This window comes from Mercenaria mercenaria, chromosome 3 (assembly GCF_021730395.1).
Source record: "Mercenaria mercenaria strain notata chromosome 3, MADL_Memer_1, whole genome shotgun sequence".
Taxonomy (NCBI): domain Eukaryota; kingdom Metazoa; phylum Mollusca; class Bivalvia; order Venerida; family Veneridae; genus Mercenaria; species Mercenaria mercenaria.
In genome coordinates, this window is record NC_069363.1 from 37,208,517 (window position 1) to 37,232,997 (window position 24,481).

At 34.3% G+C, this 24,481-nt stretch overlaps 1 protein-coding gene across 1 annotated transcript; it reads left to right on the forward strand.

Annotated features, from left to right (window-relative positions):
• Positions 1–8,272: 8,272 nt before the first annotated feature.
• Positions 8,273–22,156, forward strand: LOC123548167 (uncharacterized). Its single transcript, XM_045335396.2, has 3 exons — positions 8,273–8,334; positions 18,154–18,264; positions 19,518–22,156. Exons 1-3 carry the CDS (start codon positions 8,313–8,315, stop codon positions 20,669–20,671), a joined length of 1,287 nt encoding a protein of 428 aa, XP_045191331.2. The 5' UTR covers positions 8,273–8,312; the 3' UTR covers positions 20,672–22,156.
• The last annotated feature ends 2,325 nt before the right edge of the window (positions 22,157–24,481 follow it).

Here is a 24,481-nt window from a genome sequence, read left to right on the forward strand (position 1 = left end):
GGTGGAAAAACGACGAACAAGGCAACTTTTTCAATGAAAACTTTTACAAAAAATCTCTAAAAATACTTCTATGCTTTGATGCCTCGGCTATTTTGTTGTTTGAAAGCAAAGATATACTGCTTTATAGGCCCGTTTACACTATGTTGTTAACCCACTACATGTTGACACAATACATGTTCAAATGTACTGACAGCGAGAAAAGGGATAAAAACCTAACTTTGATTTGATAAAAGCCGAACTCAGTTTACATGAGGAATGGATAAAAACCTAACTTACACGAAATTGCGTGACGGATAAACACCTAAATGACTAGTGTTCTATAGAAATGAATGAGTTGACATGTACATGGTCTGATTATTGTTAACATTACTTTATAAGCGGTATTGTCTTCAAACTTTATCATTAATTTTACAAGATGTTATATGTATGCCCACTACAGTCAAATATTTTTTCATAATTTTAATATTATGCAAATAGCAATGCTTGGAAAAATCTGGATAAACCCTCAAAAATAACTCAGTATAAAAGTCAAAATTATTATATTTATATAAGAAATTATTTAATACCACCGATGTTCGAAGTTCTATAGTCCCCAACCCTCTCTCCCTCCCTCTCTCCCTCTCTCTCTCTCTCTCTTTCACACACACACACACACACGCACACCACGCCACGCACACACACGCACGCACACACACACACACACACACACACACTGTTTCAGAAGAATTGTGTTTGTTTCAAATCTTGTATATCGTATAGTGTAAGAGATTTATATAGAGGTGCTAATGGAATATTTTTGATATTGTTTAAATTGGATTAGATTTATGATTAATTATTAAATATGATATTTTTCAGACGGTAAATAGGGAAGAAAAGAGTGTGTGTGTGTGTGTGTGTGTGTGGTGTGGTGGGGGTGGGGGGGGGAGTGATGCATGGACTTACGGGACAGGGGTGTGGGTATCATTACATTTTTCACTTGTCCACGGACACTTAAAACTCCACTTGTCCATAGTCAAATTTCACTTGCTCTGATTTGCAATATTAAACCTTCATGAAAGTGCAAATAGACTGGAGATCGAGTTCTTTATTTAGGACAATAAAATAGAAAAGCATATCACAGTAACTGTGGTAAAAAATATAAGCTGTTGAAATATTTGCCTTTTAACGTTTATAAAAGTGAAATCGCGTAAGCAGTGTTCGGAATCTTTTGAGGTCATGCCCGAAACACTGCCCACGCAATGGTGCAAAGCCAGATGAATTCAGAGAAAGACTCTTAAAACTTTCCGACTTATTTTAGTCATACTTGCGATCTCTGTGTGCTTTTGATTTTAATTTGGCTGACTACTGGCTCAAATATTTCCTTTGACAGTGTCTTATTGTCTCAGCAGTTGGAATTCTACTTACAAACTTGTCATAATACTTTTTAAGTTGTTTACGTTTCTGATGTCTTTAAATGTCCTTTTAGTTCTCTGTGTGTAACCCTTGTTTCCTTTTTTAGTTTTGAGTTACAGAATGCTATATGCTGATGATGCAATTTTTCTTCAGCTACTTTAAGTAGTTCTTATGTTCCCTTTAGCATGTATATGATTCTTTTTTTATGTTTCTTTTTTTTTAAATGCATGTTGTAAAATGTGCCTACTTCTTATTTTGTGTAGTGTCAGCTAATCTTTTTATGTTGCTTTAAATGTGCTAAATCTGTATGTGGTAAATTACTTTTTCCTTTTATTTGCAAGTTCCTATGTGCTATTTTGTTTTAATGCTCTGTAACATGTATGTGATAATTTGTGATTTGTTTCTTATCTACTTAGAGCCAGATGCTTTATTTGCTTTAATGTGCTTTAACATATTTGCATTTTATTACAGCTGTTTTACTTATGTTGAGCTTATTTACATGTGTTTGTCGGAAAATAGCTTTAAGCTAGTGTTATATGTTTATACTTATCCGACGTTAAATAAATCTTCTTGTATCTAAATCTTCTCTGATATTTATCATAGTCACCGAGTTACAGTGTGCGCGAGACCTAGTCAAAGAACCCATTATCTTTATCACCTCCATACACTTGAAGCAACACACAATCAATGATATTTTATGTTTTCTCATTTTATACCTGAAAAAGTATGCTTGTCCGCGGACACACAGAATGAAAAATGCACTTGTCCGCCGGCAAAAAAAATCACGAGTCGGATAAGTTGGACATAGGAATCCCACATCCCTGCAGGGGTGGGTAGATCAAAGAACTTCGAGCATCAACAGTCCATAAAAAAGCACAGTCGAACAGCCGTTTTCGTTTAGTTAGGTGTTTATCCATTCTAAGTTTGTATTTATCCAGCACTGTCTTCTATACCAGTTAGGAATTATCACCAAATTTAAACCTACCTCATAATCAATACAATTTTTAAGCTATAAAAATCAATTTCAAACTTTGGAACTAATACATTTAATAAGTAAGGTCTTACTGCAATTTCTGGTACTTTAAAACAGTTAGAAACATAAAACATGTTCATTTTGAAGACTTTTTTGAGTACATTTTAATGAATTCCAGCCACATAATGTGACATTTCGATTGAAATATTTAGTACACAAAACATGTTATCAATACAGGATATTATGACTATCAAAAGTTTTACGCTAACATTGCATACTCACATAAAAACATGAAAAAAGACAAGGAAATTAACTGCATACATCGTCTTTCTGTCAGCCATTTTGGCACTGAGTTAGGATCGCTGAACAGAGTTAAGATTATCCGGGTAGTTGTAATCATGTTAAAGTTTCGACGGTAAATAGACGAGGCATTTTGGTGCATTTGTGCGGTGTTCTGAAAAAACTCCTTTATTTCCTTTATTCCAAGATAGAAAGGAAATTCCACAACATGCTTAATTCCAAAATCGCTGATCACGGCACCTTTTCATTTTGGCTTATTGCCCCTGCACCACAAAGCCAAGTTGTCGCGTCTATGTTGTGAATATGTGGACACCACACAAGAGAGTAAAAATCTTCCAAATCCATACAGAAAATTTGATATTATGTTAGATCCATTCGCCCCGATAATATCCAGAGATATAAAACATTTTAACAAAATGTAGCAACAAAGAACCAAGTACCAAACACGTTTAAATGTTTATTCTACCAAACACGTTTAAATGTTTAGTCTAGAATCCAACTGTTGTAATGGGATTTTTTGAGCATTTGCAAAACAAATCTCCTTCCCTAAAATTGCATTTTTTATCCTGATTATATAGAAAACATCCTTTATCGTTGTGGCAAAACACGAGAGTGATAAAATGTTAACTTTTTACGGAAAATAAAACCACTTGTCACAATTGTTTGGCTTATTGCATGGCTTGGGCTCATGCATGCAATGATATAAAACAAAGAACCAAGCACAAAACACAGGTTTAAACGTTTATTATAGAATGAATTGTTCTAATGGGCATTTTATGAGCATTTGAAAAAATCTCTTTCACTAAAATTGCATTTTTATTTTTCAGGGAGACTCTCTGTTATTATGGTAAAAATAAGAGAAGGTTCCATATTTTTACGGAACATGATACCGCCTGTCACTATTTATTCGGCTCATTGCATAACTTAGGCTTACCTGAAATTTAGATTTACCATTTATTCGAAAGTAAAAGGTTAAAATGTGTGAAGCATAACAAACATGGCATCGAAAGTAGACCAACCGTAAATAAAGGACCTGTTTAGAATCAGCCCAAGTCTGGGGAAACGCCAACAGTTTATAAAATCTAGACTTAGAACATTTAGGAGAATAGAAAACGAACAAAGAAAACAAAATAGAATACTTGTTTTAAAGTACTGATAGGGCTAGAAAGTCGTTATCATCGGTCACGTCTTTTAAAGTAAGATGCATGAAGCGAGGACATAGTATGTTAGACTGTCAGCTTATCTCAGGTTGTCCGTATATTATAAGTTCTGTGGTAACAAAGCATCATTTATACAAGTCTTAATCATTAACTGAATGATAACTATTAAAATTTTGAACCCACGTGTCAATTTTACTGTAAGATGTAATGTATCAACCGATTAATGACCGTAATAATTTTCCTGTAATTAACCTTATCTTTTAAGATTCAATTTCTCAATGCATGATTTCCTCGCAGTAAATCTAAGTGATGTGTATAAATGTTGTGATGATCTTAATTTTATCCAACTATTTATCGCCATTTTATCGCTTAACTCGGAAAATGTTATAAATTTTCAATTACAGTTTATCTTACAATGAAATATTATCGTGCAGACATTATAGTTTTCTTTAAGCAATCTCTTTATATACATTCATTTAAAATCTTTCTGAATGACATTCGAATGCAATAATGCTTAAGTTTTTATCTCTGCCTGATGACCTGCTTTCCAAAAGTTGTCTTTAATCACGGCTTTTGTACGTCTCAACGTTGTTAATTTAAAGATATGTAATAAATGAAAGTACCAAGGGGAGGTTTTTCTAAGCATACAAATAATTTATTCGAAATATTGAATATTTGGGAAAAAAAGTCTCCCTCAAAAGTTAAAAGTTTGTAATTATGCTTTTAAAACTGGCTTCTTGGATCTGATTTCGTACTTTTATGATCTGTTTTAAATTTGATAAAAAGTACGTACAAACATTTCACAGTGTAATATCAGAAACAAATATAAACACTCTAAAAGAATCACTTGTATAATTGTGTATCTTATCGTAAGATACCACATTATCAGTAATGCTGGCACGAATCATAAATAGTCAATAAAAGCACAGAGGTTGTCATGTCGGGATTGACATACTTACGGTTAAAATTTGCATCAGGTTTATCTTTACCCAACTTTTTCTCTTTCTCTCCCATTCTTCTTTCTTAGATTTTGCCACATCAAATTGAAAACAGTATGGAGTGATTATATTTTAAATTCCAAAACATAGTAGTTGTATCCGTTTTAAAGCTGCTCGATCCGAAACACAGATTTTTCTATGCTAAATCGCTCCTCACCCGGCTTGCAGGAAGCGAAATGCAGTTCTTCGGCAACCCAGTTGTCAGTCCATTACATAAATTGAAATTACTAAGGAGTCTTTTAACGGAAAGCTGTTGTAACTTGAGTCACAACAGTATTTTGTTCAACACTCAGTATGAAACTTTAAATATGACACTGTTATGAATCTTATTTTGGTCTTATCTTTATTTTTAACCTATTTTTAGAAGTTTGTCCAGACATTAATTTTGCAGTTATTTAAGGTAATTGATATTTGGCATAACTATGGTGGCGATAAGGTTGAGATTGGCAGTGCAGAGCGGAAGTACCCTAACTATCTTGAATAATGATCGAATGATATCTCTTGTGTTTTGCGACGTGTTCAGCTTATAATATCGCTGGGGTTTCACTAATTATTGAATAAGAAGACGGAAGTTGAAAACAAGAGTGCGTTCTGGTGGCCTCTCATTTTGAACATTATTTGCTAAAGGAATTGACTATAGCAATGCGAAATCTCCGACAGCCTCACGCCCTGCGTCCCTCAACATTTATTCATACTGATTACCATGTATGTTGGTCATGATTTTTGATTACAGTGTCAGAGAAATAGTATTACTGAAATTCAGGAAAAGTTCCAAAACACGTCGACAACATGTTCTGTTACTGAGCTGATTTCTCGTACGATCCCAAAAGATATACAGACAAAAGTACAGATATCAGCCAAGGAAGGAAGGAGTGTACCTTGAAACGTTCAACCGTATTTTATTCTAAATAGTGGAACAAAGCTACGGCAAAATGCAGCATTCATCAGCTAAGCATTGCACTAAACTGCAAACAGAGGCATGGGCGATTACCAGAAAATGTGATCGTGAGGACCAGAAGATCATTAAGCGTGATCCTTTTATTGTAGGTTGCTTTTTTTCTTAAGTTGGAGTATCGTTTCAAGGCAGTTCTGAGATTCAAAATGTCAACAAATGAACTATAGTGAACTCTACATGCCACGCATAAAAGGTTTTAATGAGATTTTTACCTTTATTCAGCAAAATGTTTGCAGTCTGTTTCCAGAAGATACCGTTTGATATTTGATATTTCATTAATATATAGTAAGCATATACAAGAAATGATTGTATAACTGGCTTACTGAAGAATGTATTGGCTCTGTACGCAGACCGGCCAGACCAATGGCCAACGAATCTTGAAGAAACAACTGCCGAAGCTCACTATAAAAACCTACAATGGCTTCTATGTGATCTTAAGCAGAAATAGAAAACAAACTGGGAGAACAAAGTACACAATTACTCTATTTATCTAATGACACTATGTATCAAAATCTGTTTATCTCCCAACTGTTTCCTTGTTTCCAACTCGTCATCTCATTCCAGCTCTAGCGTCGCATAACGTTGAAAACTTCTATGGCAAAATGTTTTCAGGAAAGTGTCGTTCAGAAGGCACGCAGTATCTTCCTAGAAGTTTTGAACAGTATTATGTATTTGCTTTCTTAACAATTTGGTTTTCAGCCACTTGATATTGTTCACATACGTAGCAGCATATTGCAAATTCATCAGTTTTAATCTAAAAATTACTTAAACTACCTGTATACTTCATCTAGTTGTTTTAGGGATGTGTTTATCATTAATATATACAGAATATATAGATAAAAATACATAATCGATGTGAAATGTAATTATTGACAACAATATTGAAACCATCAAATAAAAGAACAACATCATTAAGAAACTGATATTAGCATAACTGAATGATAGATACCTGTACATTAATTCAAAAATGTTTCAGATAATTTCTTGGTTGACAAAAAAAAAGAAAAACATGTTAGAATTTATACTTTAAAGTTTAAACAAATCAATGATATCATGATATTGATAACAATGATTTGAATTTCTTTCTACATGTTTCTAAATACAACAAAATGCAGTGGTAATGTGTTTAAAGCACCATTAGGGAAATATCTCACTGCTTGAGACGTATGGAGCTATCCTATTTTGTAACAGCATTCAATAACCTGAGAACAGAATATTCCTATACTATTTTCTAAGAATAACGATGCAATAGAACAAGATTACTGGAATCGTAACGTAACATGTGTAAAGTATGTTACAAACAGATTCCTCCTTCAAATAAGTATTTACACTATATTTTCATATGATGCAGCTTTAATTAATACCAATATATTGATCACAGTTAATTTTATCATTATGTTCAGGTTTAGTGGTATCTTGTTTCCTAATACGTTGGTTGTGGCTGTGGTTCATTTCATGCAAATTAACTAAGCATTTTTATTTGGAAAAAATATTTACCTTCAGAGTACCAGAATACTATTTTAGAAAACACTCAAAGACTTTAAGTCCAGATCACAACTGTCTGATATATAATTTCTTAATAACTGATACAACTGATTACATACTGATTCCTCCTTCGAATATGTGTTTAATCTATGTTTCCGAACAATTCAGCTCACACAATTGTTATTTTATTGATAACAATAATCTTTATCACTATATCACTTTATTCAGTTTTTTTTGTGGTGTCTTGTCACCTGAGACGTTGGTTGTGGCAGTGGTTCATTTTATGCAATTAGCTCAACATACCTATTTTAGAGTAAAACAACCACCTTCAGTGTTACAAAATACTATTTAAGAAAACACTGAGAGACTTTAAGACGAAATCAAACTGTTTGGTACTTTAAATTGAATAAAAACTTAGTAAATGTTATTTTCTAACAAAATTTTGTCATTTTGTAACATTCTCGTTTTGAAATATTCATGAATATACAAATTAGTTTATTAAAATAAAAATTCTGGTTTTGAAAGGCCGATGCCCCAGCTCCATTTTGATACGATTTTATTTTTTTATCACCAAAACTGACCAAGATATGACTGATTATCATCTAAATGATTGGCTGAACGGCTGCCATGGAATCATATATTATTCAAAAGAGCTTTTTAACGGAAACAATTTTTATTTTGAAAGAGTTGGTCCTGCCGAACACTTTGGTACCTATGAAAAGAAGTCTATAGGGGAAGTGGATTGCATCAATTTTACATTTAGAACAACTAGATTTTACACATGTAATCATTTTCACATCTGGGATTATTTTTACATTTAAGGGTCCTACATATGTATTATGTCAAATTAGAAAACACCTTAATGATGACTGGAACTATATTTTGTGGCAATGTCATAAGCAAGAAACTCAAAATAATCCCAAAATATCTAAGTAAGTTGAGGCACTTCAAGGCTTCCGTATATGTGTCTAATGAACCAATTTTCTTTTTATTCAATAACTATATCTCACTTCGTTGTAATACTTGACTGTTTATAAACGGAATTGAAAATGGAGATAAGAACAGGAGCTTGTAAGTATTGCTGTATAATTTTCAAATTGCTTACGACACCTGGAATACAAATATTTAACTGGAGTTAAAAAGTGTTAATACGGCAATAAAAGATCATAAGTTACTGATTACTGTTGTTAATGATATTTCTCTAAGTTTTTGGCATCTGCAAAATTTTGACTAGGATTTTTCTAATGTTTCATTTGTTTCTGCACTTTGAAAATTAAGAAGGTAGATCTAGCTGTTATGAAAATTAGTTCCAAATTACACAAAAATCTCTATACATTTGTTTATTTTGTGGTACCATTGTTTTAGGACTTTAGAGTAAAATTCATAATCGTTGTATATTATGTCTATTGTTTATTTAAGTGACATAAATCTTTAATCAATATAAGTGCAATTAATGGCCTATATGTTTTCAAGCGGCAATCGAAACAATGACTATTGGTAATTTAAGTAGAAATTTAATACGTTATTTGCAAATTATAAAGGTTGTTATCGCTCGCAACATGTATATATACGAAAACTTTAAATGCCGCCGATGTCTATTTATGTCTGTTAAAGCGAGACTAAAACAAATGTCTTTTCTCTTCGTGACTGCAATACAAGAAAATGGATAGGTATGCTTTTCCTGTGTCTCACTGAACAAAAACAGTTTAAATTTAGACAAATAATAATATATTTTATTATATACCTATATAAATTCTGCCAACATTAAGGCTGGTATTTTACAAGTTAATACGAACAGGCAGAAAAAAAATCCGTATTGTACCTTTTATATTGTAATTTGCCGGATTACTTTCATTTAATATACGACCGGTCATATTTTGGGAGACAATCAAAATCCCCTTGATCAAAATCCCCTACACTAAAAAGTGACAGGGTGTTACAAAATCCCCTTCATACTTCTGCAGGGGGTATCATAATCCCCTCTGTGATTTTTACTTATTTCATCAAGTTCAAATACAACTATATACAATTTAAAAGTCTATTGCATAAAGCACGTAAATATAATGTCTTTAGCAAACATAATATAATTTGGAGCACTGATATCTATATATCTATAATGAAAATCAGAGAGGGGATTATGATACCCACGTGCACTGCAAAAGTATGAAGGGGATTTTGTAACACCCAGTCATTTTTCAGTGGAGGGGATTTTGATCAAGGGGATTTTGATATACACTCCATATTTTTACGGCGTCTCCCATCTATAAAATACGCTGTCGTTGAAAAATAAAATCTGACATATATATTTAAGAAATATGATCTGATTTTACACTGTTTTAAATAAGGCTTTCTTTAAGTATAATATGTGTCTTTTACACATTAGGTACCACCGCCCCCTTTCCACCTCCCCCCCCCCCCCCACACAAAAAAAAAAAAAAAAGATCGAACCATGTTTTATCCGATTTTATAACTTTGACGAATATATTTTAAAAATTGTCTGATTGATATGTATTATACCTGCTGCCACTACCACGTCCATTCTTATGTCACAAAAATACATACGTAAGTTATTTTGTGTGTTGTTTTTTTTTTAAACAGCTATTTACAATTTATAATTACACAGGTGTAGGTTTTGAATTATTTTATTCTGAAATGGTTGAACATCACACGTATATCAATCCAGTAATTCTTAACATATAGACAAAATAGGAAGTTTAATGAATCGAAAATTATGGTATGTTTGTAAAATTAAAAAAAAAAATAAAAAGATAGAGGCAATCAGCGTGGTACAGGTATTTTGCCGTATTCAAGCAGACATTATTCATTTTAATATAACTACACATATTCCACCAATATATGAAGACTGTTTGCAAAATAAAAAATATGCAAAAGATTAAAATCGCATGATAATTTTACCTTGTAATTACAAAAAAAAATACCCGTATTGAATTCAAAACGCAATTACAGCCTCATCAGTGTTATAAACGTCTGTGTTGATTTAACGTTCCTTATTTAGAGGTATTTGGCAAGTTTTATTACAGGTCCAATAAAAAGGATTTATGCTGATGCATACAACATTTTATTACTTCTATAAATTATCATTCAATAGGATTACAGTATAGAAATTTGTTTCATGTAAAATTATCTTGAATTGAACATGTACAATAATTTATGAAAGTAAGTTAATCACGACGACATTTATGATAACTGTAAAGATCATGAAACCAGGTAAAATTTTCACGAAAACAAAACTATATCATTAAGTTACTGAAGTAAAATTCAATTCTGTTTTAAATGCAGATATTATTTACATTGCAAAAACATTCTTGTACACAAAAAATGCTCCGGACATATTTTCCAGCTTTAATTTGATCAAGGCGGACCTTGAATTTATTTACTAAAAATTATTAAGTAAAATATATACAAAAAATTCTGTATTTTACCTTTTTACGACAGTTTGCATTTGTGATCCAAGGGTCGATAGTCGATAGGAAAGCTATCTCTTTTAATGTTTAATTGACATAATTGGCATAATTGACACTTGATATTTAAATGTATATGAAATAAGGTGAGAACAACAACATAAGAAGAAATGCGCATCTCTTTCTTTTTAGAACCGAAATATTGAAATGCAATATTTATCTTATATTGTTAATTTGTGATATTAACACAAAATGAATTACTCGCGAAGTAAAATTACATTAAATGATTAAATCATTACTTTAACCTTTTGATTACAATACCGCATGTTCACACGGCATACTATAATATCGTCTGCTTATGACGCTACAACAACAACTGCGCGCTGAAGTTAATTTTTCTTCGAAATTAGTGGAAATAAACCGTCTGAGAACGAATCAAATTTTTATTTCACAAAAATGAAATAAATATCATTCAAAAGATAAATTCAATGAGAGTAGGAAAGTTCTTGCACCTAAGCTTTCATATCAATGGTTTTGTACAAAAAATGCTTTGAAGAAACGCATGTATGAGATTTTTGCACATTTTATATGGAAACAAAGAAGGGAAAAAATGACGAAATGATGGCATCAAACTTCATGCGAAGAACGAATCAAAAATTAAGATAAAATTTAATTAAAAAAAACCTTGTGATGAATCAAATGTTGAACTTTGGTAATATGTTTGCACCTAAGGTTTCTTATTTTTAGTAATTTTGTTATTAAGTAAAATGTGTACATGCCCTTCTTATTTCTATATAGAAAATCTGACCGCTATCGATTAATGGCCGGAGGAATATTCTTCGGTATGGGTAACTGAGATACACCCATTTTAATTTGAAACAAAGGGAGGTAATTTGACATAAAATCAGTCCATAGTTATCTACCCTGATTGTCTTAGTCCAACTTGTGTCAAAAATGAAATCCTATAAATGCTTACTGTCAGTGAGATAAATCCATTTTTAATAAAATCAGGGGAGATAATCATGCATTGGTAAATGCATGTAGAAGATACAGAGTACAAGCCTTTACAACAAGATATTAGAAAAGTTTTCATATTGATAAACCTTCAATCAGTTATCTAACATGACTGTTTCCTACCTTTTGGAGGGGAATATGAGTATTGTCAGCCATCTTTAATGCATTTTGGTTGGATATTCACAAATACACCACATCATCTAAAATATTGGAATTTTAACCGTTGTGGAGTAGGTGCAAATGTTTAATTATCTAATATAGTTGTAAAAGGACAAGTTTAAGTACATCTATTTACACTATATTTGAAGCTGATGATTTTAAAAGTCATAATGACAAGATTTTCATACGTTTTCATGACAAAGAAAGTTCTTTAAACAAGATCTGATGCATAGTTACTACCTAGTATCTACCTAGTATCTTACTCTTGAATTTTGTAATTGCTATACTGTAAACATTTTACTTACTAGATCATTTATTTTGCCATTTTTCTAGTATTTGCTTCCCTTTCTAGAGAATTTCTATTCATCCTATAACCTTTTGTACCTTTGTTTTAGCCCCTGAAAATAACGCCCTCATTTAGGCATATTCACAGCTGCAACTGCAACTGTAAGTATTTTTACAGCTATTCTCGTATGCATAATTCGAACCGTTTTACATTCGTGTTACAGCTGTAAATTGAAATCTACATTCTTGCATAAAACCTTTGTTTTTTGCCGATTTTGGGCATGCACAAACAGGGAAAAAACGTGTTCAAACAAGGAGATTCTCGTGAGCACGCGCTGTTGGTGAACGTTTTGAATATGCTGTTGTGGGTCCAACGTAAGCAAATTATGGATCCCGAATCAATTTTGGCCGAAGTCGAAAGGTCCGAGATTTATGAAATCTTTTCATCTGCTATATTATATAAAAATATCATTTTCAACCTAACTTTACTTTAACTTGTAATAAGCGCTACCTCTCTTGATACGCGATGAATTGACGTTCCTTATTATTGTATTATTACGCGTATTAGACTCAAAGTAAGTTTACACGCCGCGATTTAATCCCTGAAAATGATAGGCAAACAGCAATTTACAAAAATACAATTTCGTTTTCCAAATTAATTTGAGTCGAGAAAGTTGACATGCTAACTTTAAATCTTACACTAAAACTTTTAAAAAATGTTTGTGTCTACTTTACACATCTATGCAGTCTACTGATGCAGTGATGGTGTGTAATGTAAAGCATAAACATGACGAAGCGTAAAGTTTGAAGGATTTTTCCACAGTTAATGAACATTTGATAAACAGAAGGTATTTATTATATATTTTTCAATTTATTTGTAGATCTCACCAACCATGTTTGAGTTTATAAATCCAATCTAAGTCACAGGTGGCAGTATCATTGATTGGACACCCCCTCCCCACCCTAAGACCCCTGATACAACCCTGAAAAAAAATTCTGACATTCTCCGGTGTTCCTTAATATCCCCACCCTACAAGGCCCCTGATACAACCCTGAAAAAAGAATTTCAAATAACAAAACAGTACTTATTAGAAGGTATAAAGTCTGCTATATGCCATTTGCCAAACAATGTGGAACATACGATATCGTCGTTTCGGCGACTCAGACGCATTCTGACGGCATATCGCTATCCCTATCACTCACTTGAATAAAAAGGTCTGCAATTCCACAGTTTACCTAATTCAGATCCAATGAATGACTATATTCTAGCAAAATATTTCAATTTCATGGTATTTTGAGTTGTTGGAAGCCATCTTGGATTTGGCAGTACCTGTGTTGTAACACACGATCTGATTGGACGAGCGTTTCAGTTTCAAGATGGCTTCCAACAACTCAAAATAATGTGAAATTGAAATATTTTGCTAGAATATAGTCATTTGTTGGATCTGAATTAGGTAAACTGTGGAATTGCAGACCTTTTTATTTAAGTGAATGATAGGCATAGCGATATGCCGTCAGAATGCGTCTAAATCGCCGAAACGACAATATGATATGTTCCACATTGTTTGGCAAATGGACATATAGCAGACTTCATACCTTCTAATAAGTACTGTTTTGATAGCTGAAAAAAAAAATTCAGGGTTGTATCAGGGGTCTTGTAGGGTGGGGATATTAAGGAACAACTGAGAATGTCAGAATTTTTTTTCAGGCTTGTATCAGGGGTCTTAGGGTGGGGAGGGGGTGACCAATCAATGATACTGCCACCTGTGATCTAAGTTGATTATATCAATGTTGGAAAAATTCAAATTTTTGTGTTTATCAAACTTTGATCGCGATGGGGTGGGGTGTAAAGCAACATTTTCTAGTTATAGGCCTAGAGATTTCATTCTTAATGACATGAAGAATATAGGTATTGATACCAGTTTCTATTAAACGATAATATTTACATTTAAAAAGCGTAAGGGGCAGACTATTAATTTAAACCAAGCAGAATTGTGTTCTGTCGGCACCTCACCTGCAAATTGTGTAAAGACAGGATGCCGTGTAGGGTAAGTCCTTTTCTCATAATTCCGAGCCTCTAAAGCTAAAGTTCCTACCGATATATCGGAAAAAGGGGAAGTCATGCTTATTTTACATATATTTAATATTAAAGAAATTACCACAACAAGAATGTCCGTTCGACATGTATAAAATACGCACTGTTTCTGTATGCCCGGGAAATGCATAAATAAAACATGTGTCCATAACAACCTGAAACGGCCGACTTCGATCGGCTAATGTCAGCTGGATAGTCTTGTTTTTTCGATATTTCCAGCACTTAAGTTGTGTTTTATGCAAGAATAGCGATAACACACGTTTGTTTCGTGAAACAACATCTGCAGAATCCCTCGGGCTATGTTGGTGCACTCGCCCTACGGGCTCGTGCACCAACCAATCCCTTGGGATTCTGCAGATGTTGTTACACAAAAAAAACGTGCGTTAACCCTACAACTGTAAAACCAATGTTGTTATATAAAATCTGCAGGTGTAAATTTTAAAATAAGCATGACTGTAATTTTGAACAAAAAAGGTCTTTTACAGCTGTAAAATTTCGTACAGGAAGTTATGTATTATACTTTGCCTATATATCTGCTAATAGGTATGCTAACCTTAATATATGGATTGACGGCGGAAATACACAATCTTCAATGTTACGAATAAATATTTAGGACTGTTTCGAAAATGCATGTCAGTACGATAATGAGGCACTAAAATACTTGATTTCGCGTTTGAATGTTGTACATTGTATCGCAATGTGGTTATGTTATGTTGCATTGTTGTAATGTTGTGTGTTGGTTTGTGGAAAGATTTTTACGGAATTCCGTTAGGGCCATCGCCTTTGAATGTATTGATCTGAAACGCGATACCCGATAGTACGATGATGAAAACGCGAAATCACGAAACTACGACAACGAAAACGCGACAACACGATGATGATAACGCGATACTACGATAACGAAAACGCGATAATACGATAATACGATGATGATAATGCGATATTCTATCGCGTTTTCATACGGAATTCCGTTAGGGCCATCGCCTTTGAATGTATTGATCTGAAACGTGATACCCGATAGTACGATGATGAAAACGCGAAATCACGAAACTACGATAACGAAAAAGCGACAACACGATGATGATAACGCGAACTACGATAAAGAAAACGCGATAACACGATAGTACGATGATGATAATGCGATATTCTATCGCATTTTTACCATCGTACTCTCGCGTTTTCGCCTTCGTACTGTCGCATTATTGCATTTTCGTTTTCGTAGTATCGTGATATTGCAATTACATTACCGTTCTATCGCATAAGCATCATCGTACTGTCGCGTTATCATCATCGTACTGTCGCGTTATCACCATCGTACTGTCGCGTTATCATTATCGCACCATCGCCTTCCGGTTCGCATGTGCATGTTTAAGATTAGAAGATTAGAAGTTATAGCTCCCGCTCTCGATATACGGATATATGCAGATTCGAACACGGATCCTCGCGTGTGAAACTCATGATTTTATTGATGCTCCTCCTATAGCTACAGCTTCTAGTTAGCCAAAAGCAACATAATTAAGCATTCATTTTGTATCGGCAACTTAAGAGACATTTACAGAGAATTAATTTAAGGAGGCGAAGCGTGTGGCATGTTGATTGTAGAACAGGTTCAAAATGCTATGCAGATATAATTTGACTGCATTTCTTATTTCTGTAACATCATAAATACAATTTCTAAGTAAAGGGGCGTTAACTTTGTCACTTTTGGTTGGAAACTGCTTTACTTTTTATTTTGACAAAAGCAAATCGAAAATGAAATGCTATTTAATTTTTGCAGAAAATTGCCAGACGTTGATGCCTTAAAATGAAAATATATGCCATGAAAACTGCAAAAAATATTCTTCGAATATTTTCGAATGGTGTCTTGCGATGCTCCGATTTCAGTGGGATTATGCGTCTTATGGAATTCAACATCGATAAGTTGAGCATTACAAGACATGCATTTGCTTCTTTTTTCAGTGAAGAAATAAAAGCCATCATACTTGCGAAAACAGTTATCATCATATTTGTGAAAATATTCATGTCAGACAAAAAACCCTCTGACTATGGTACAAAATGAGAATCTCTTTTGTTGTTATTAATCTTATACTATATAGAAAACTCGTATCGATTGACCTGCAGAGTTTTTGCCAAATTACATATTCGGTTTTAGCTGAAAAACGTTGTACAACCCATGAAAAGACAATAGATATCATTTTGAACTTTAACAGTGCTTTAATAACAAGACAAATGGAAACAAGAACACTGAAGGGGAAATTCGTCTATGCGCATGGGTACCGGAAGGCGATAGTACGATGATGATAATGCGATAGTACGATGGCGATAACGCGAAAGTACGATGGTGATAACGCGACAGTACAATGATGATAACACGACAGTACAATGATGACAACGCGATAGTACGATAACGAAATTGCGAAATCACGATACTACGATAACGAAAACGCGACAGTGCGATAGTACGATGATGAAAAGCGACAGTTGGATGGTGAAAACGCGATAGTATATCGCATTATCATCATCGTACTATCGTACTATTTCGTTATCATAGTATCGCGTTATCTTCATCGTGTTGTCGCGTTTTCGTTATAGTAGTTTCGTGATTTCGCGTTTTCATCATTGTACTATCGCACTGTCGCGTTTCAGATCAACACATTCAAAGGCGACGGCCCTAACGGAATTCCGTAGATATTATGTAACATGGCATCACACTGTTGCCACTTAATTCGACATTATTATATAACAGTCTTATAAATGCAACATAACAGAATTGTGACGGGACGAAAAATTGAAAACATCAGCATAGCCTTTACATAATTTCGTAGCTATATCATGACAAGTGAAAAAATTGAGGTTAACGTTTAAAGGGGTATTATCCCAAAATTTCTTATTTGAAACAGAAAACGATCAATTCAAACACTGTTTCTCTATGCAAGCATAGTTTTGATATTTAGCCAAGTTAAATTCCTTTTATTGTTATTAAGGATTCGCTTAGTATAATTATGTTTAAAAAATAACGATAAATAAAGTCAATTTTATTTCTTTCTTAAAATTCTTTAAATAGTTCTTCCGAATTCACAGAAATATAAACATTGAACATAAATATGCCTTATCACTTTTATCCTTAACACAACATTTATTCATTCCCTTTGATGAAGATTATTTCGTGTAACGATATAATGAAATTATGCACTAAATAAATCTAACAAGCAATCGGACCTGTCTTGGTATTGCACAAGTTTCTTTGAGTTGATTATGCGGTCCAGTGGTAAGATACGAGAGCATAAGAGCTAAAGAGCGTTCGATCCCTCGCTCCTCCGACTGAAAACAAAAAAGCAACAACAACAACAACAACAAAAACAACAACAAAAACTAACAGTTAAACATTCTTTCCCGCGTATGAGCCCGCTAAAGGATTCAGGAGGGAATTACTTATATTACACTATAATGAATAATGAAAAACAAACACCCATGTTGCTTAGAACATTTTTGTCATACGTAAATTTCAGACAATATTACAAAAGAGTTCTTCCTTTCTGCATGCAGAAAGTACAAAGTGCAGGTATGATGAGTTTTAAAAACCAACCCGTCGAATGTTATTATTATTATAATTATTATTATTATTATTATTATATAGCATATTTATATAGCACTCTTTTCATATAAAAAAACGTTCAAAAGTGCTTTACATAAAAACATCTATATAATGAACAATAAAAAATGAAAATTGAACTTGCAGTTTCTTATGCCAGATGGGAGGGCATTCCATAATCTCGCAGCTGCTGTCTGAAAGCTCCTGTCACCAAAGCGCAAATGTTTGTTCCAATGTATGTTTATAGAACACAATTCGTAATGTAGAATACTTCAGAACAGAATAGACATAGTATAAAGTTTGATGTTTCATTTTATAAACAGCTCGCCCGAAGACAGCGGGTCTCGAATATCAACTAAAAGGAGGCCAGGATGAACATCAACATCTGTCGTCTTCTTCTAGACTATCAGGACCGATACGATATGGGAAATATGGTACAGTTTTTGTTTTAACAACTACTAAAATTTCAGTGGATGCTACAATCTATAGTTCATTAACCGACACGGTACGAAATCAAAAACTGTCACGTAACTACAAATATAAGCAATTTTGTCATCCTTTATGTTTAGATGACATGTTTTATTTCTGTTATATAAGACAGGAGACACTTGTCAATCAATGAACAAAGGCAAGGGTGTTCCAGGTGGGGGGAGGGGCGCACCCAGCGCGCACCCCCTAAAATCGCCAAAACATAGGTAATTTGACTTTTGTTTTGGGTGAAAAAATGCAAAATATGCATTTTTCTCGCTCGCTACGCTCGCATACGTATCTTAATAAGGGTGAAAAATGTTAAATATGCACTTTTTCTCGCTCGCTACGCTCGTATATCTTTTGTTCTGGGTGAAAAAAGTAAAATATGTATTTGTTCTCGCTCGCTACGCTCAAATACGCAATTTGTCTTTTGTTCTGGGTGAAAAAATATAAAATATGCATTTTTTCTCGCTCGCTACTCTCGCACAATAAAAATAAAAATCCGACAAAGTTTGCACGAGCTCCTATAACGCTCTTTACGATTTCTATGTTAAATAGCCCTTGGTAACCCCTCGCCATACAAATCTTCAGAAATCGGGCTAAAACATCCCGAGATACTTACACAAGAACACTGACATGTTATTTGGGTTGATTTTGTCACAAAACCACTAAATAAAGTACCTCAGTACGCCTAGAATACACCAGATGGAGCCATTATTTTCAAAATTTTTCGGAGGGGGGTGGGGGGGGGGGGCTGGGGGCGGGGGTGGTGGCATGCTCCCGGACACAGCTTGTAGCCCTTCTGTCGTTTCGACCTCACAAAACGTCAGTTTGATGTTTTAAAAATGAAATAAGCTAGGCTTATAATCATTATATTAAACTATTTCCTTACATACGGTTAATAGCTAAAATAGGATTTAAACGGATAATGGCACATTACATGACAGATTCTATTTCCCTGGAATAAAGCATTTACCGAAGCCTTAAATGTGGGATCTCTCTCATATTACGGCTATTTTACTTTGTAACCTAAAGTCTGCAATAAACAGAGTCTAATTCCAAAACCTCTTTTTTCGACAGAGGTCCATTTTGCTTGTAAAAAAAGAATATATACCATTTGGTTGATTTAATTAAAAAGACACAGAACTTTGAAGAAGATGTAACTAACAAAATATAATAAAACGTTAAAGCTACCTTAAAGGTATCTGTTTTTCAGAAATGCAACGCAATCTAGCGAAAGCCATTCAAGCAAGCGTGATGAATCTAGTAGAAGAACTGCCATTTAATGAAAGTGAAATACCCGACCTTCTCATCCAAGAAGGCTGCATTACAGAGGACGAATGCAAACAAATACGTGAAAAAACAGACAGGAAGACTCAAGTTAGAAAGCTAATAGTTTTGATAAAAGGGAGAAGTTATGAAACAATGAAAATCTTTTTGGATAGTATAAAACATTTTTGTCGTGAGACGGTTGAGAATATTTGGAAACAATACAATGAATTGATGAAAGGCAATACAAGAGGTCACAAATGTCCTACTTGTGAACTGAAAGAGAATGTAGATATTAAATATGTAATAGATTATCTATATGCAAAAGATGTTCTTAAAACTCATTTATTTGATGAGATAAGTGACAGTAACAATAAAGTAGGCGACCAAAATCATCTTTGGGAAAAAGTTCTACAAGCGTGTATCGGAAGCAATTTCAAGCATCTGGTGGACAGTTTGGAAGTAAAAGGACGTTACAGTCACATTGCAAAGTCATTAAAAGCATACTACAGAGGCGGTTTCCAAGATCCAATTTGTTTATGTTCTAGCGACGGATTTAGTCATATTAGTGCACTAACCGCCAATTTTGATGCAAATGAAAGTTCCGCTACCTATTCACCAGAAAGCACATGTACTTCAGCATCTGACCCGGATACTGAAGTGGAAAGTTTATCTGACGAAAACACGTCGCTGAAGCGTCCGTTCTTATCCAATAGTTCTAGTACTGAGACTATTTCTGTAAAAGATATAGAAAATATGACTAACATTGACATACCGAGTGATTTCGATTACATCTTCAAGACAAGATCAGAGGTAGGCAACGATACTGAAGAAAACACGGATATGACGCGTAGTGCAAGTGCGCTAAGTATAGAAACTCTCGTAGAAAACAGCAGCGTGCATTCATTTGTTCCTGTTGCAGAGGATGACAACCAAGAGTTAGAAGATGATCATGAATACCTAATCCCAGAGGATGAGCTTGGCAACCAAACCACATTTGAAATAGAATCACATAGGTCGCTAGACGAGTCACCAACTTGCCCCTGCTTTTGTTTTAAACGTTGTAAGCAAAGAAGCGATATCCCATTTCAAAATTTATGACGCAAAGAACAAAACTAGAAACAAAAATAAGACTCCGATTGCAGTGTTACAGAATAAAGTCCGTACAAGAGGAGCAGAATAGGACGTCCGCACAAGGTATATTTATATTTGGATTGCAGAAGTATAAGAGTATCGAAATTTGACTCCATTACAAGAGCAACGTAATGAGACTTCCGAACAAGAGGGGCAGAATAAGACTCCAGAATAAGAGGGGCGGAATATAACTTCATTATAAGTCTAGCGAATTAAAACACCAGTACAAGAGGATCGAAATAAGACTCCAGTATATGAGGAGCGAAATAAGACTCCAGTAGAAGAGGAGCGAAATAAGACTCCACCATGAAATTAGCGGAGTAAGACTCCAGAAAAAGAGTAACGAAATAAGACTCCAGTACTAGAGGGAACCGACAATTCTGTCAGAGTTGTTCAAAATATGGAAATACATTCTGAAGAGTTGCTTCTGTTTATCTTCGGATTGCTGACTGTCAAAACCCTTTACATTGAAATGGAGTTTATTTGAAGCATTTTACTGTTTTGCCATTATAAATTTATCAATAATATTATTATATTACATGTTCTTACATTAAAATCTATAATATCTAACTTCCGTGTGATCCGTGTACAAATAAGTAACAGTATACAATAATCATAATAGTGAATAATAGTTATCTAAGTTTGCTTGAATCTTTCTGTTTAATTTCAGTGTTGTTATATTTTCTGGTCCTTCAGGATCATTGATTTCAACCCATTTAGATTAGAAGATTAAATACTGCTTAAGCCGGTGCTAGGGGGCGTGGGCAGCGTTGTATTTTCCATAACTGCTCATGAACAGACTCAATCAAACCGAGTCTGAAATTATCATTGTTTGCCTTGTTCTCGATGCTTCCGAGGGATCTACTTTCAAGATTTATTTTTATTTATATATCATGAGCAATCCAAGTACACAATAGCTCATACTAAGCCTCAATATGTTCATGTAAGTAATATTCGCTTCTAGTTACTAAATGTAAAATTAAGAAATAATAAGTTCCCAAGTGTGGTTTATCGTAGAATAACCCGAAAACGAAAAACTCGGATTATTCTACAACAGATCACATTTGGGAACTTGTTAATTCAATTCTAACATGACATAACTAGTATCAACAGTGTTAAAAATGGTAACTACTTTTTATGACATGAACTACACGTGCTTCGCTCCTGGATCATTCTGTACTATTCTAGAGGATGACGTCACTACCTTGCACGTGCATGGGTTATCGCAAAATAACTGTTGATTGATTTTCTACCATGTGTATATAGGTTATTTGCTGGTCGTGTTAGAATTAAGAATATTTTTTTTATAATAATACTATTCATGTTTTAAGAAATAATATCTCAGTGGTTATCAGAATGTTCAGCATATCTACCAATGTTTCAGTATAATGTACATTGCTGTAATGTCACCAGAGACTATGTTTTACAATATAATTTGTTTATAATATTGCATTTAATACATTTTCTTTATCTTTAAATGTTTCAAAGCGACTTTATTTACTTCTCTTTTATGCATGAAGTCGTGTCGTAATTTTCTGCCTTGAACTTTAGATCACATTTCTTGCTAGCCAATAAATTTCATGAACTTTAAATCTAAACTTGTATCGAGTTGGGGCGGGGTCCTGTGGTGGACTGTTTCGCTGACTTCAAATAACTAGCCCCTCACCGATGTGGGTTCGCAACCTCGATTTGGGTGTAGAATGCATCATGTGAGAAAGCCATCCAGCTGGCTAACGAAATGTCGGTGGTTCTACTCAGATGCACGCCCATGTATGAAAGAATGTTCAGAGAGGCATTCGGGGTCCCCCCTCCCCACCCCCTCCATCAAAAGCTGGAAAAGTCTCCATATGACGATATATGTTTTTATGATCATATAGATTTCTGTGTTTTTGCGGCTATTTGTCCGAAAAAGTTCTGTATGTGTTCATTTAGGAGTACCTTCGTTATTTTTCAAGATGCAGATGGATATTTTCATGACAGTATGTTGACTGTGAGTGTTAAGACTATAAACATCATTTTAGCTTCAAACACGTATACATTGTCCTCAATATATTTTGTAACATTTTCATTTTTCCCGACTTCTTCTTTCCAGTTTTTCATCTCATTAATTCTTAGCATCGTATAACGTTCTTGACAACTTAACAACAGCAAATTATTCCTACTTTTAAAATGTAAGATTGGGTTGTAGGGAATACAAATGAATTAAATTCCAACATTATACGGCGTTCTCACGTAAGTGACGATATTTGACGTTTTTGACAAGCTTGACCTATATGATATACATATACACAAGATATTTTATGGAATGAAATTTAGTGTACTTTACTAAACACAAAAATAATTTTATGGGTATCTGTCTAACATCTAGATTTGATTTATACTACTTTGTATAAGTAGTTTAAAGAAGATAATAGGTAAGGGTAGATTTCTCGGAAGCACAGAGCACCTAAAACACAGCCTCAGAGCCACGCATTAGCAAAGTAGGCCCACAACAAAAAGAAGCTGTAATGGAAAAATATTACAGACGGGTTGCTTCAAACATCTAACAAGTACATATTACTTTATGTGAAATATAGATAGAGGGTGAAGAAGTGGTAAAATGGTGGGGTGGGGGTGTGGGGAATTTGAAGAGGAAAGAAGAACGAGGATGAAAATACAAAGGGAATGCTATGTTCCTTAATAACAGTCACTCTACAAAGTATTTGTTTTTGTTTTGATTTGGGTTTAACGCCGTTTTCCAACAGTATTTCAGTCATGTAACGGCGGGCAGTTAACCTAACCAGTGTTCCTGGATTCTGTACCAGTACAAACCTGTTCTCCGCAAGTAACTGCCAACTTCCCCATATGAATCAGAGGTGGAGGACTAATGATATCAGACACAATGTCGTTTATGAAATAGTCACGGAGAACATATGCCCCGCCCGAGGATCGAACTCACGACCCCGAGATCCATAGACCAACTCTCTTACCTATTGAGCTAAGCGGGCGGGCTCTCTACAAAGTAAGCGCAGACACTAATGTACCACAATCAAACACACACATACCCAAATAAATAACATAGAAAACAGTAGGGCATCGTCTTACACTCACAATCACGCAAACGCACCCATATAAGCAGGAAAAAAAACAACAATTGTGTACCTCCTTAGGATTCCGTCAGCCTGAATAAATGAGAGTCACGAAAACTAACACAAAGTAAACGGGGAGGGATGCAAAAAGTAGCGCAAATGCAAGGGGAAAGGAGGGGGGCAATAGGGGGTGTAAGGAGGAGGAAAAAACAAACAAGAAAACATACGCAACAGACAATACAAGACAGACAGAAAACCAGTTGAAAATAGGGGCACCGCCTTGGAACGGTCAGTAAGGAAAACTGGGGGTTTAAAAGCGTTTAGGGCATGCCAACCTCGCACTTACCCTATTTTCAAGAAATATGACAACACAATGTATATAAAATCCGCGCTAAGAAAAGACTCAACAGATAAATAAAGTAAAGCATAAAATTAAGGTAAATCTAAGGTATAATTACATCAATATAGTCAACAACTTGTCTGAAATCAGAGCACCAAGACCCTAACTTTTAAGGGCACAACTAAGAAAACTGTAAGACAAAAATCAACTCCCTCCGTCCATTGTATGTACGATTTAGGAGAAAAGCATCATGGAGTCTTACACTTTATTAGTCATCGCACCATCAAATAGGAAAGCGTAGCGATTAACTGTACAGGGGTCAATCACTAAACATGCACTGTGCTTCACAATTTTCGCATCGTATCCTCT